This window comes from Lagopus leucura, unplaced genomic scaffold, assembly GCF_019238085.1.
Source record: "Lagopus leucura isolate 7727_CA_CO unplaced genomic scaffold, USGS_WTPT01 Super-Scaffold_100008, whole genome shotgun sequence".
In the NCBI taxonomy this organism is placed as follows: Eukaryota; Metazoa; Chordata; class Aves; order Galliformes; family Phasianidae; genus Lagopus; species Lagopus leucura.
This window is the reverse complement of record NW_024962265.1, coordinates 34059838-34074198: the sequence shown is the minus strand read 5'-3', so window position 1 is coordinate 34074198 and position 14361 is coordinate 34059838. Positions and strand designations below refer to the sequence as shown.

Sequence of the window (14361 nt, the reverse complement as noted above, 5' to 3'; positions counted from 1 at the left end):
GCTGAAGCCTTAAATCTCAGACCTGTGATGGTAACCCTGCCAAGATGCCAACAGACACTGTGCTGTGCTGCCTGTGTGCAGAGCTCATCCAAACAGCTCCTCATGGCTGTTGGTCTCTATTCCAGGAACACCAAAGCTGCATGGGTTCCTAGTCGCCCTACAGCTGTGCCCAGGCCATGGGCTCCATTCAGCTGGCCCCAGTCCATGTTACCAAGTCTGTACCCAATGCCTGGTGCTGAGGCTGCTCCAACACCACCAAAGCTGAATACTATCCATATATACCACCACTGTAACCTCCCTCCTGGCCCCACCTCACATCAGGCCCAGCTGTGAGGGAAGGTGGGAGATAACACACCATTTGGGCCTGATGGAGAGAATTTGATCCTTCACATACAGGCCTCCAAGTCATGGCCCTTCTCACCCGCCTCACTGGAGGCTTTCCACACACAGGCATTTCAGGTTTGGGGAGAGAAGAGCAGCACAAGCATGTCCTATCTCTCCCCCCCAGACTGCCAAGCAAGCTGTATATTTAATTGCTGCTGACCCTCTCAACCCCCTCAGAGCAGGTGGCCCTGGCATGGCAGGAGCCACTGCAAGGAAACAAAAACCAAGGCAGCACTGAGTCCAAGCAGAATTCATTTGGTTAAGTTTTATTCGCATGTACAGAGGCAGCAGTGGTTTTTAACAATCGAAACAAATATTCCAGTAGGTTTCATTTAGGTGAGTCTTCTTTGGCTCGATCAACCGTAGAAAGTTCAGCAACTCCCCTTGTGTGGACTGCAGTGTGGTTTTTGCAATGCAAATAGATACCCTGAACCCAGAAGATCAGAATCAAGTGACATTGAACACCAAGACCCAGAGGAGGAGAAGTAAAAAGTCAACAGAACAAACCTAGGAGAAGAGCAGGTTTGAGAGAGCTGTAAGCTGTCTGCAAGGAAGTGTGTCAGAAAGCGTGGTGGTCACTCAGGGATCACTCCTTTTCATAAGAATTGGTTGGAGCAAACCCAACAGAATGTACATGGCAGGAAGGAGACAAAGTTGCCAAAACAAGAACATAATGGGAAAAACGAAGTCAGTGGGAAAATGAGATGGAAATGGCACACAGGAATAAAAAAGGGTACAAACAAACCAGCCTGGGATTAGCTTCACTCATTTCTAACTGCTATACTCTCAGTCTTATGCTGTTCAGCATTTTCATCCTTCCTGCCCTCTTGCAGAACTGCACAGCATGCTGAGATGAGCTCTCTTCATCGAGAGAGTTATTCAGGAAGCGCATGTATCTCACTTGTAAGTATACAGATATTGAACCAAACTGAATAATTTGGGACAAGGATTGCCTCGAGCACTTAAAACTAGAGGAGCAGGTCTGCATTCTGGTTCAGTTTCACCTTTAGTCCTTTTTCACAAGTCTGCTCAAAATCATTATATCAGCATCCATGTTGATGCAGAACGAATGCTATTACAACTCACTAATAATCGTCCCTGTGAGCAGATTTTGCAAATCCCACTCTATCATTCCCACGGTCAAAAATGCAGTAAAAGGCAGACATAAAGACATCTCCTAAAATCCAGAGCGAACCACTGCGAGTTGGGATGTCAAGAGACTGGAAGCCGCTCATGCAGAAGGTTTGGTCATCAATGGACTCCTGGAAGAGAGAGAACATCTCCTTGCAGTGGCTCTTCTGGCCCTGACCAGGAGCAGAGAACCAGGAGGACACGCACCTTCACAACGTATTGCTCTGCTGTCAGCTTGTATTCGTGGTGCCCAATGGTGAAGCTGATGTGGGGCAAGCTGGACAGTCTTCTGCAGTCTACAAGAAACTGTATGCAACATGCTGGTTGGCATGTGATTGATTTGCCTTTTTTTAAATACTGTTCTTTGCATTCAAGCTTTTTGCCACTACTAATGGTGAATTTACTGCAGAGGAGCATTAGGCCAACTCATGGCCCAGCGCTGCCACACGTCCCACACTGGGTCATAGCAGCTGCACCAAAGCCCCCAGGGCCTCTGAAAAGCATTGCATGCCCAAACGGGACAAAATGCAGGGCCATTCTGATGCTCCCCTTGTACAAAACCAAGTTTGTGCCCCACAAATAAGAAGAGAGAAGCAAGGTGTGCTGAGAGGAATCCCTCCAGGTGCCAGACTGTGGTGGGGTCCTGGAGCTGCCTCCAGCCCACGCAGTGCCTTATCGAAGGTAACATCACTGCTTCAGGAGAAAAAAAAGGGAACCATTCAGAAAGCTCATGAGGAACACAATACTTCATATGTTTATACGTTCATATATTCATACGTTACCCTGCACTGGAGTGGGATTTAAAGAACAGAAAAAGGACTGAATGTTGGCATATCCATTAATTGGCATATCCATTAATTTCTATAAATAATGCATTTGCTTACAGTAACCCAGCAGATCATTTCCTGGCCTTCCAGCTATTTCACCAACCAACCAGCGTGTGAAATGGCACTGCACGATGCTCCGAGCCCAGAGGGATCTTTGAGGCAAACTGTAGCATTTAAAGTCATTGTTAGGGCCTTCCTACAAGGAAGGCACTAATTTTGCTGTTGTTAAATCAACTTAATCAAAATACAGCCATAAATCTTTTGTATACCAAGCAGGTGTCATGCCATTACAGCAAGATAAACAACAGGATAGAGAAGATAAGGGAAAGAGAGCCAGCATAGTGATTTGCAGGATATAAGAAGCATGACATAATTCATTTACATCGTCAGTACATCCAGAGCAAATTAATCCTTTCTGGAAAGAGATAAAAGTTCTGGTAAAATCACTGATGAATGCACCTACTTACACCAGGACAGATTTAAGCCAACACATTCAGCCTGCCTGTGTTTAAAAAAAACCAATGACATAAAGAATGTCTTTTAGGTTTGTTTTTACAGAATTGGAATAAGTGGCTTCATGCTGAAACGACGCATTCCTTGTCTATATAGTATCAATGTGATTACTTTGAAATTACCCATTTTATCTACATCCATGAATATGTCCCGTTATAAAAACAACCTGTTATCAAAACAAACTTTCTAACATGCGTCTGAAAACTTTAATTGAAATGTAAGGTTTAACTGAAAAAGAAATCCAAAGCCCCATCAGTTACACAGAAGCATCTCCAGGTCTCCCCCTCCCAAAGGGAGGCGGATTAAAGCTCGCTTTCTCTCTGAACTTTGCCTCACACACAGGGCAAAAGTAACACTTAATTCTCTCCAAAGTGCAGTGTTGTCATGATAACTGTGGAGTCACCCAGAACTGTAGGCGGTGGTTTTACTTGCAGTACTGGAGTGTGGCAGGATAGAAACTGACTGTGGGAGTCAGCCAAAGGTCGGCAATAATGCATGGAAAAATAAGCAGCCTCCTTCCTGGAGCTGGGTAGGATTAGCCATCAAAGGCTCACTGTCTGTGATTTACATATTGCCAGGGCTTGGAAAAGTAACAAGGAGAAGGTATAAAGGGTGGTAGAGGAACATCCTTGCTGAGAGGGCAGCGACCAGTCCAACCTCCAGCAGCCTCAGCTTGTGTAACCCCCAGAGAGAAGTGTGGGGAGCTGGGAGTACAGCTGTGCAGCTGGAGAAGCCATGAAGCAACAAATCCCAGCCACCTCAGCTGACTAGAAGAGGTGGAGGTGCCCCTTGAAAGAACAGCAGTGAGGAGGGGGAGTGCTGGCTGGTGTCAGGAAGGGGGATGCAAGAGGAAAGAGATATTCAAACAATGAGGAAATGCAAGAAAAGCATTGAGCAGGTCTGTCCTGTACTCCAGAGCCAATGCTGTGAGAAACCTGGATATGTCCCTCCCAGGAGCCCTGGCATGAACCCTGCTGATCTGCAGACAGAGCGGGCAGTGGGAGGTCCATCAGCAGAGCCACTTGGGGCCATAATTAACACACCATTCCAGTGCCATTTCTTTTTAATGTTGATTGGGATGGCCATCAACTCCCTATAGCTCTGGGGAGCCCACAGCTATAGCTGGGGACTCGGCAAGGTAGTACTATTCTGATTTTCCAAAAGAAAATTACCTTTCAGAAAAAATGTGGAGTACGGAACAATTCCTTAAACAGATTCCCCCAGTTTCATTACACATCATCACTGAAGAGAACTGGAGAGGAGGTAGACACTGGGAGGAGGGCTGGGGCAACAAGGCAGATGCATCAAAACCAGCACAGCACTGAGTTCAGCATTGTCCTAGAGACAAGGCTTTCTCTGAGACCTTTCTCAGCCATTATTTTGGGTATTTTTTTCTTTTTCCCTCCCTATAAGCTCTTTGCACCAAACACCAGTTTCCCTTTCTCTGGCTGCTTTCTGGTTGCACAGTTATTACCTCTCCAGAACGCGACGGACTTGCCCCAATATACTCCTGTAATCGTCTGATCTGTGACGAGGGACCGGTGATGAGAGAAGTGCCAGAATCAACGATGGCTTCACAGCCATGGGAGCAAAATGCCACCCGGCCCTGGATCTTTATACTGCAAGTGGAGAAGAAGGCATCTTTAAACAAATGGTAAATACACTGCCTCTGAAGCAACACACCACTGCTATCTGACTTCAGAGTCAGGGAACAATCTGGAGAACTGGCTGCCAAGCTTTCTAAGTCTGAAAATACAAGAATGTCTTTTAAAAATAAGAAACAAAAAGAAGCAGCTCTAGAAAGACCCACATGTGGAACCACTTTTCTCCCAGGACTCCTGCAGCCCCAGTCATTTGCTGATGAACGTCCTCATGGGTCTTCTTAGCTTTTATGCAGTACAAACAAAGGGATGTGAACAACTTTGACCAAGGTTCAAAAGAAAGATTAGAGCAAGACCTGGGGCTGGACTCAGTTCATTGGTGCCTTAGCCACTTCCATAAACAGTCCACCAATACGCAGTCTGACTGTTACTGAATCATATTAAAGCATTTTAAAATGCCCTCAAAGAAACCAGCCATCCCTTCCACAGCAGATTCAGAGAGCTGATAGTCCTCAGACTCATCCTGGCAAACCTCCTCTTTGAGACCCACTAAGGAAAAACACTACAGCCTCCTTCATCTGCACTGCTGAGCCTTTCTGCCTCTGTGGACTTTACCTGGGGAGGTGAATTCCACCACGTAGTGCATACATACTTGTTCAGATGTATCTGCCAGTAGCTCTTCTCAGTGACTGGGACCCAGTGAATTGAGCCTTTATAGAGGGAGTGGTCTATGCCCCCCAGGATCAGCTCACCACCATTCTCAGTGTCGTCTCCCCTGGAAGAAGAGCACACATCAGCACAGGCATGGGAGTATGTTGGAGTACAAAAACTAGATCGGTCTTAAAAGGAAAAGACAAACCACAGAGCTTTCTAAATTCAAGCGTGGATGGCTGAACCTGATTATTTCTGAATTGTAACTTAATATATCTCAATTCAGAACCTCCAAGCACTCTCTGAGAAAATGTGCTGTGAATTGCCAAGGGCTGACAGCAAGCATGAGGAATACATTGAGCCAGTTGCTCTCTCCCCTCAGAATTAAACCTAGACAAATTAGTAGAGCTACAGACAGGTTCATATTGGAGAGCAACATTTTTCTTCTTAAATGCAACCACTTGGGTGTAGCATTGCAATTCTGTTCATCTCCATTGGTAAGAGGGAAACCTCCAGCAGCCCAGCACACTTCAAGTCTGAGTTAGGAGCTTTTCTTTTGTCCGTGATCAGTTACAACAACAAACGTCTGTCCAAAAACTGGTGGTTCCCCCCCCCACTCCAACATATTTTCCTTTTCACTCCATTTTTCCCATTGGAAAATTGAAGGAAAGAAAAAAATAATGAGAGCAATTACTTTCTGGCACAGAAGATTTACGAAGATGCTCCATTGCCTCTACCAAGAACTAAAATGCATTTATGTCTTGCTTGGCCCTGCCACTGCTACGACTGACCGCTTCAGGTAGAAGGAAAAGACTGGCTCCTCCACCAGCTTCTGGTTCATGATGCTGTCAAACACAGGCAGAGCATTGCCCACTGCTAGGGAGGGGTAGCCCAGGCCCAGGACACCGTCAAAGTGGGCAAGGGCAAAGGTCATTCCTGGCTCAAACACAGACTCGCCGAAGTCCTGTCCCTTGATGGAGATGTTACTGATCTGCTCAGTAGGAGAAAAAGAAGAGGTGAAAGAGAAGACGCCATCAGTGCCAATGAATTAGGCACATGTCAGACTCCATACCCAAGGCCGCTCCCAGCTGGAGGCTCACCTGCAGCGTGTCCTTGGCCGCAATGCCCAGAAGCTGCCCGGTGCCATACTGCAGGGAGAAGGGTTCCCCACCGTGCTCGTATGAATCTGACAGAAAGGACTTGAACCTCTGGTGCACCCCTGCACAAAACAGACCACACCTGCACCCCGAGGGAAGGGCCAGGCCGCTCACCTTCTCCCCATATAGAACTGGCTGTGATGCTGGTGAGGAAGCTTTGAGTTTCGGTGTGAAGAAGGCATCAACAGAGGCACAGCTGCCCTGCAGACACCCCATTTTTCTGCTCTCAAATACCTTGGGGGTTATTTTTGGTTTGTAACTCCCCGGGTACATTTTCATGCTTTCTGCTTGACACTGCCCACCCTGTCTGCCACCGGCACAGAGAGAAGCGGGCCAGCAAGGCTTCAGGGCTACTCCAGGCTTTTGCCCTCCCACAAACCCCTGACAATTCAGAGAGCAACACCTTGGCCCTTCCCAAATTTTGCCCACACATGCACATGGCGTTATTGGAAAATCAAATGCCAGTTAGATCTTTGCTTGAATGTGGCCAATTTACCCAGGATGTTGGGAGCACAGGGAACAGGAAGATTTCTTACTGCATGCTTCGCTGATGCAATAAACAGAAGGGACCCAAAAGTTGGAGGAGCCAGTGTCAAACACCACGGTGAAGCTCTGAGGCGGTGTGCCAACGCTGATGACTCCGTAGTACTGTGCCTGGGAAGGATAACCCAGTCAGCTCCACCACTGAGGTGGTGAACCCATGATTTCCTCTGGGCCTATTGCAATGAGCAGCTATGAGCAAGTCAGAAACAAATTCTGTTCCACAGACTGTATCTGATGTACTGAGTAAAGTTCATCCCGCGGTTAAAGGAACCACTGACCGTCCTTGGGCATCAGCTGAAGATAGAGATATCTGTGGACACGTGATTGCTGAAGTGAAGAGCTTATCAACATGCAGCATGCAATTGTCTGAGTGCCCGTATCTGGCCATGAAAGAGCACTTTAGCATTAAGAGACTTATTTATAGGATGAAGCATTTCTGGAATTCAAAGGCACAAGTCTTTTGTAGCAGTAAAAAGTATTTGAGTATGTATCTTCAAGTGTATGCTTGTTAATTAATACACTGAATACAGCTTGTGACCCTGGAGTTTACAGTCTGAACAAGATAACCATAATGCAAGCACGCGTGCAATGTAACAGAATATTAGAATATCCAGCTGTACAGCAGGGAGTCCTTTCTTTCTGTATCAAACAACCTAAAAACTGAGGCAGCCCCCTGTTACTTTAGTAAAAAAATAAAAAAAAAAAATCCCAGAAACTTGCAAAAACCCCTCACAAAACTGTTACAGATGCAAGCTGGATATGCTGGGGAAGTAGCTTTGGTTTAGTTATTTCGATAAGTCTAAGAGCAGGTTGAAAACTTTCTGCCTTTGTTCTTCTTCACTCACATCTCCAGCTTATCTGGAGACTTCTTCATAAGCCTCAAATGTCAGAAAGCTCTTTCTGAATAATTCACCTTCCCCCCACTGCCCACAGCAGCCTCTACAACATTTCTGCAGCTTCTCTTTGCTTTAGACAAACATAACAGATGAACCGAAGCAGGAAACAGACCAACAAAATGGACAAAATGCTAAAACCAGAAGAGACACTTACAGAATGGTTGACCTGCTCACTTGCCTGTCTCAGATCCAAGGAAACTCAGATTTTTCCTTTCTCAGCATAGAGACCCAGGTCAGTCACAAATATGCAACACACATTAGACTCAGCAGACAAAGCAAAAGAATAAAAACTCTACTTGGGTCCTCATTATCACTGATTTATGACTCCAAGTGATGAAATAAATGAGATCTGGGGATCTGTTACAACACGTAAACATACAAGATTCTGATAAATCTGAACTAATCTGACTCTGCCCAGCCTTCACCCCAGATTGATAGACACAAGCATTCCACCTTTCTTTGAAGACCTGATGAAGGCCAAAACAGATCTGTACAGAAATCAAACTCATCACAGAACTACCCCTGATAAATTATATCAGTTTTCTGTCAAGGTCCCATATTAGCCTCTATCTATACACACTGTGTTTTGCAGACCGTTAAACTAATTGTGATGATCTAGTATTTACAATGAGTCTCCCATCTCAAGTCCTACAATGGAGAGACTCTATTTCAAGTGTTGTCCGTTTCAAGTGGAAAAAATCTGCCTTCAGTGGAAGAGAGCCCATACAGTTGCATTACCATAACCGTACTTACGTTCATGTAGTCATACAGCCTTTCTGAAGCAGTTCCTACTGACAAAGTGAGATCTGGAGGGAAGCAATAGAGGTGTCTCCGAGCAAAAATGTCAGGGTGATGATTCCTCCAGAATTCCTCCAATTCTCCCTTTTCTTTAAGTTGTGTCTTGATAGATTTGAATCGAACGAGTGGGACCCTAGGCAAATAAAAAAACTACATGAAAGCTAACTGAATCTCCTTCCTAGAGTCCTTGTATGCTTTTCTTTGTATCTTTTTGGAGACCCCAGGAGCAATAATCACTGTCATGCCAGGAGCCAGCTGGAACAGGAGGATCCAGGGAGGTCTGGCACACTCTTACCGTTGCAAGGCCACGGTGAAGGGGATGTAAACCACAGTCAGCAATATGGCCCTCATGGCTTCAGCTGCCCCTGGGTCCAACAACACTCATTTCCTCTGAAGTCCCTTTTTTATACCCCACTGTGAGGAGGGAGCTGCTCGCCAGGTCAATCAATCAGAGGAGGTCAGAGCTCTGGCAGCAAGCGGAGGGATTTGTTCTCAGAGCAAGCACTGGATTGAGCAAATATTGGTGCCCAGAGAAGCTGAGCACAGATAGCCAGGGCACAGTCTAGACCAAAAATATGTTTACTGACAATCATTAGTATCTTTCATGTAATTACAATAAATGGGGGAATCTTGGCTCCTGTTAGCATGGGAGAGAGAAGACAGCCCAAGGAGCTGCCTGCTTCCCTCTGCATAAACTATTTTTCAAGCTTGCTTTAATGACAAGAAGGCCAGGAGTGTCAAAGGCAGAGAGAGAAGACAGAACACACAACTGACTCACTTCTACGTTGGGCAGTACTGAGCATATGGGCGCTTCGTTGGTTGGTGAGAAGCCCTTCTCTAACAACTGAAAATCAATCCCCTATTTACACAGAGCTCTGGCCGAGAAATAATTATGATTGCCACCCAAGAGAATATGTATAAATGGGTCTTAAAAGTAAAACAGACAGCAAAGCAATAAACAGCCAGTAGTTTTCTCAGCTAAGGCTACTTCGATCCAGAGCTCTGTTGTGCAGGTTCAGAGCAGCTCACTTGGACTGATTCTGTTCCTGGCTGCTCCCACTCCACCTGGCACCAGAGCTTACCTCAGGCTGGCAGGAAAGCAACGGTATTAAAAAGAGAGTGATGTGATGGACAGCAAAGAGCAGCCCACCAGCCCCCTGGGAGGGGGCTTAGCACTCAGCCTGCTTCCTTATGGGACTTTCTGAGCCTTTGGAATCTGAAAGTGTGTAACAAAGAATGAATGACAAAACCTGGCCAAGATAAGGAGTCATCACCTGCTCTACGGGTGATGTTCCAATGAAGAAAAAAGAACAAACATACAACATTGGTGAGCGAAGAAGGGATCTAAATGCCAGCCACAGATTTAAAATAAATCTATATCAGATGATTTGCAGCAATTAGCGAGGACTATTCTCAAAACTGTTTCTTTGAGCTTCTTGCTTTAATACACCAGCCTGACCAAAGAGAGAGTTTTACAATGTAGAGCTCTCAGAAAGCAGCAGCACTGTTCACAAACCCCTCCCATACCCTCCATGCACAGTAGAGCCCTCTGCTGCAGCACTGTCACTTTGACAGGAGCAAGGCAACGTCTGTGCTGAGCACCTTTATCACTTGAACTTTTCCTGAAATGCCACGAATGCTTCTGCACAATCACTAATGCCATGTTGCAGGGCGTGAGGAGCAGCTCCACAAATGCAGTGACTTCCAGAGCACTGCAGTTGGTCTGCAGAGGGAACCATCTCTGCCTCACGTCCTCCATTGAGTCAGTGATCCTCAGACGGTCCAGGATCGTTCATTTTATTGCAAATGCAGACCTTTTTATCCCACAACATGAAGGTTATTTTTCCCAAGCACTGATCTCACACTGTGTTCCAAACAGACCTTCGGTGAAGCCAGCAGAGGTACAAAATGCAGCAATAAAAGGTCATTGTGACTTTTTTTGATAAGGCAGAATAATGATTAAACTACAATGCAGAAAATCCCAAATAAATAGTTTTCTGAAGCTTAAAAGATTCATTAAGTAGAAATGATTCAAGTAGAAAAATACATCTACATAGCTATGTCTATAGACGACATATATTGCATACTTCTCTCCATATGGCTTATTAAGAAAACTATATCTAAACCACATTATTGACAGCTGCTCATCTATAGGCTGCTATGCCATGCGACCAGCAGGTCTCAGAGGGGATTTGCCTCTAGGACTTGTCTTTGTTGTGGGTGTAAATTCTACCCCTCAGCCTGCAGTGTTTGTACCAAACGCTGTTGTATGTGGTTATACAAGGAGTCTCTGTTCCCCAGCTCCACATTCCACCCAGCTCCTCAGCACCAGTGCAATGGCATCAGGCTGTAGTACTGTTCTCCATCCCCAGCTGCCCTTTCTGCTGCACTCCTGCCAACCTCCATACACTTCATGCCATTGCTTCTGCACAGTGCAGACCTAAGGAAGCACCCTATACCCAACATTCATGAAAGAGCTGATGTACACTTAAAAGCAGGTGATCAGAGATCTCTATCACCAGATCTAACTGCAGATCATGAGGCAACATAACCTGTCTGACATTGCTTTTTTCTCAACCTCCTGTCCTGCTTTTTGTTTCTCCAAGGATACGTGGCCTCCCGGCACTCACATCTGTGGGTGTGTAGCACCTGACCCCCAGAAAGTGACTGCAAGAAAATACCCTCCCTGAAGTAGGTGTGGAAGATGGCAGCATTGGGCTGCAGAGGGCAGAGGGCCAGCTGCCGGGCAGGCTGCTTCCCTGCCTGACACAGCTCTGGGAGGTACAGCAGAGCCACGGCCTGGTGTATGCACACCCACAGCAGTTTCCCACCGGGCCTCAGCCCAGGGACAGCCATCACACAGCTGGAAGGCTGCAGAGAACAGCCTGGGCTGGCTGCGATTGCGTGTGTGAAGTGGGGATTCAGGAAAGATGCAAAGCAGAAGCCAGTGAGAAGGCCCTGCATGGCTCAGGATGTCAGGGACTATAGTAAACGTGGCTACAGAACATAAACACTGCAGCAGCTAAAGATAGCCGTTTGCCAAGGATCTGTATGAAAGGTTCCAGATAAGTACTGGGTGGCAAGTTACACTGTTCAATTGTGTATTTGGCACCTTGCAAGGCAAGTGCATAGAAGTGCTACTCGTCCGCAAAGTCGGTCAAGTCCTGACAGGTATTTCGAACAGCAATTCGATCACAGCCAACATTTCTGCTGAAAATTTAATTAACGTTGGAGTTGAAAAATTCAGTCTTCTGTCGTGTTTCCTTTCTGCAGCCAATCCCCAGCACCGTGCCAGCTGCACGGACCGCACCGACACAGAGCCGTGAGGGGGCATGGAAGCGGCTGTTTGGACGCAGCCGCAGGGCAGTGTGCAGGCCGGGGGGAGGATGGCTCACTGGGGAGCTGAGGGGCGCCGAGCACTGTGGGGCAGAAGGAGGCCTGCAGTACAGGTCACCATGTCTGCAACCATCACCAAACACTCGTTCCATTATCAGGAACATTTCAGAGCTCTTGAGATTAGTGGCTGGTGCCATGTAAACAGAGCCTTATATTGGGCAGACGGAGTTACCACCAGGCCAGCGCGCAGCGGGAAGACGCCAAGGCCGGCCCCAGCCCTCAGTCTCCGAACAAAGAAGGACCCGAGATGGGCAACAGCCTGAAAGCCATTGTCGCTTTTGTGCCCTCCGATGAGTGCCAGAAGTACCTCCTGGAGGACCTGGAGGAGATGCCCGTGGACAAAATGGTGGATCTGAGCGGCAGACAGCTGCGGAGGCTGCCCCTGCACATCTGCTCCTTCAGGGAACTGGTCAAGCTGTACCTGAGCAACAACAACCTGGCACAACTCCCTCCTGAGCTGGAGCAGCTGCAGAACCTGCAGATTCTGGCACTAGACTTCAACAACTTTCGAGCACTGCCGCTGGCCGTGTGCGCGCTGAAGCAGCTCTGCATCCTCTACCTGGGCAACAACAAGCTCTGCAGCCTGCCTCTCGAGCTGCGGCTCCTGCAGAACCTCAGGACCCTCTGGATCGAGTCCAACTGCCTGCAGCAGCTGCCCGAGGTGGTGTGTGAGCTCAGCCTGCTCAAGACGCTGCACGCTGGCTCCAATGCGCTGCGCACGCTGCCCACCCGCCTGCGGCGCCTGCGTGAGCTGCGCTCCATCTGGCTCTCGGGCAACTTGCTGGCCGAGTTCCCCTCCGTGCTCCTGCACATGCCTTCTCTGGAGGTGATCGATGTGGACCGCAACGCCATCCGTTTCTTCCCCAGCCTGGCCCACCTGCCCGGCCTCAAGCTGGTGATCTATGACCACAACCCCTGCCGCAACGCCCCCAAGGTGGCCAAGGGGGTGCGCAGGGTGGGGAGGTGGTCGGAGGAGAGCCCCGAACCCCGCAAGCGCTCCGGGGCTGTGATTGAAATCTCGCTCAGTGAGAGACCGTCACCACCTCCTGCCAGCAAAGCTGAGCCAGAAGCGGAGGCCTGCTGATCTCTGCCGGCCCACAGCACGACAGAGGAAGCAACGTGCAGCAGAGCTCTGTTCTTACAGCTGCTGTCTTCTTCCCAGAAGATCTGTGACCACTCTGGTTTTGTTGTTGCCAAGTAGCAGTTAGAATGATTGCGAAGGCAGCTGCATGCGGTTCCGCTGGTTCCTGTGCCTGTAGGGTCTGCCTTAGGGGCAGCTGCGCGTGCTGAGGTTTGATGCAGTAACAAAGAAAACCAAAGCCCTGGCTAAAATGGGAGAACCGTAGCTGCAGCAGAGGGAAGCCTGCATGTGGAACCAGAGGGCTGGGAGCCCACCTCTCCAGGCTCACGTGGGAGCTGTAGCTGAGGCAAGTTACTGACTGTCCAGCCGGGAACAGCTCCAGCTTGCCAAACTCAGACCTCATCAGATTCCCTTGGAAACGCACAGAACTTCTGTTTTCTAAAGTGTATTTTGCTTTGATTGTTTAGCACAGAACAGAGACGCAGTTCAACGTGTCTTGATATCTAGCTTTTGATTCCACAGCTGTTTACTGGAAGACAGCCCTCTACCACAGGGCGGGCAGCCCTCGGTGCTGCAGGGCAGCCACGTCCCTCTCCCCATCTCCGCTGTGGTCAGAGCCACCTCCCCAGCACAACAGGCAGCAGTGACGGCTGGCTGCCCCTGAAACCTTGGAGCCAGTGCTGGTTTGTTTCTGCTTAACATCATTCTCAAAAAATTCTCTGAAAATATATACTCTACTCACACTTGCTGGCTTGTTAAATGAAGTCTGCATTTGGATCTGGCTGGCACCTGAGTGTACTTGCAATATTCATTAAATAAAGCGTTCCAGAGTCTCATCAGACTGTCTCGCTTTGTAACTACCTGCACCCTCCCTTTCCCCAGTCCTTACCTAAACTTTTTTCCCACAATCTATTTCATTTTACGAACAGGACAAGAATTTGGGGCTTTAACTCAACATCCTACAGAACTACCTTAGCACTCTGTTTAGTGGGTGGTGGGGGAATATGTGCTTTCACCTGTTCCTTGAAGGCTTGCATGGAGGCAGTACTGTCACTGCAGTAATTTGAAGTCTATTTTGATTTGGAGGAGTATTTTGAGTCCATTCTCTTCATTTCAGGAAGAAAAACCATTTGCACAGATAGATACTTTCCTGATTTCAAATTAATCTTCCTGCTTTGGCAGACAGCCCGTGTCATTTGCCAAGGTGCTGTGTTGTCTGCAAAGGGCCAGATGGGTCACCGAGCTCAGCCAGCTCCTTTCTGCAGGCTGCCATGCAGACGGGGCGCCGCCATTCGGCCCTACTGAGAATCGCCTCCAAAACTTACGTGAAGGCTGCCGTTGGAATCGGGCTTCAATGCTGCTTCAGCTAAAGGCACCACTAGC

At 47.9% G+C, this 14361-nt stretch overlaps 2 protein-coding genes across 2 annotated transcripts; one reads left to right on the top strand and one right to left on the bottom strand.

Moving 5' to 3' along the window:
• Positions 1-634: 634 nt before the first annotated feature.
• LOC122180739 (cathepsin E-A-like) lies at positions 635-8876 on the bottom strand. The gene is made up of 9 exons (XM_042872602.1): positions 8797-8876; positions 8457-8634; positions 6801-6918; positions 6208-6326; positions 5899-6098; positions 5109-5231; positions 4330-4474; positions 1723-1821; positions 635-1646 (listed from the first exon to the last, which is right to left on the bottom strand). The coding sequence occupies exons 1-9, from the start codon at positions 8850-8852 to the stop codon at positions 1470-1472; spliced, it is 1215 nt and encodes a 404-aa protein (XP_042728536.1). The 5' UTR covers positions 8853-8876; the 3' UTR covers positions 635-1469.
• A 3179-nt stretch (positions 8877-12055) lies between these two features.
• Positions 12056-13814, top strand: LRRC10 (leucine rich repeat containing 10). Its single transcript, XM_042872714.1, has one exon. It carries the CDS (start codon positions 12145-12147, stop codon positions 12979-12981), a length of 837 nt encoding a protein of 278 aa, XP_042728648.1. The 5' UTR covers positions 12056-12144; the 3' UTR covers positions 12982-13814.
• Positions 13815-14361: the final 547 nt, after the last annotated feature.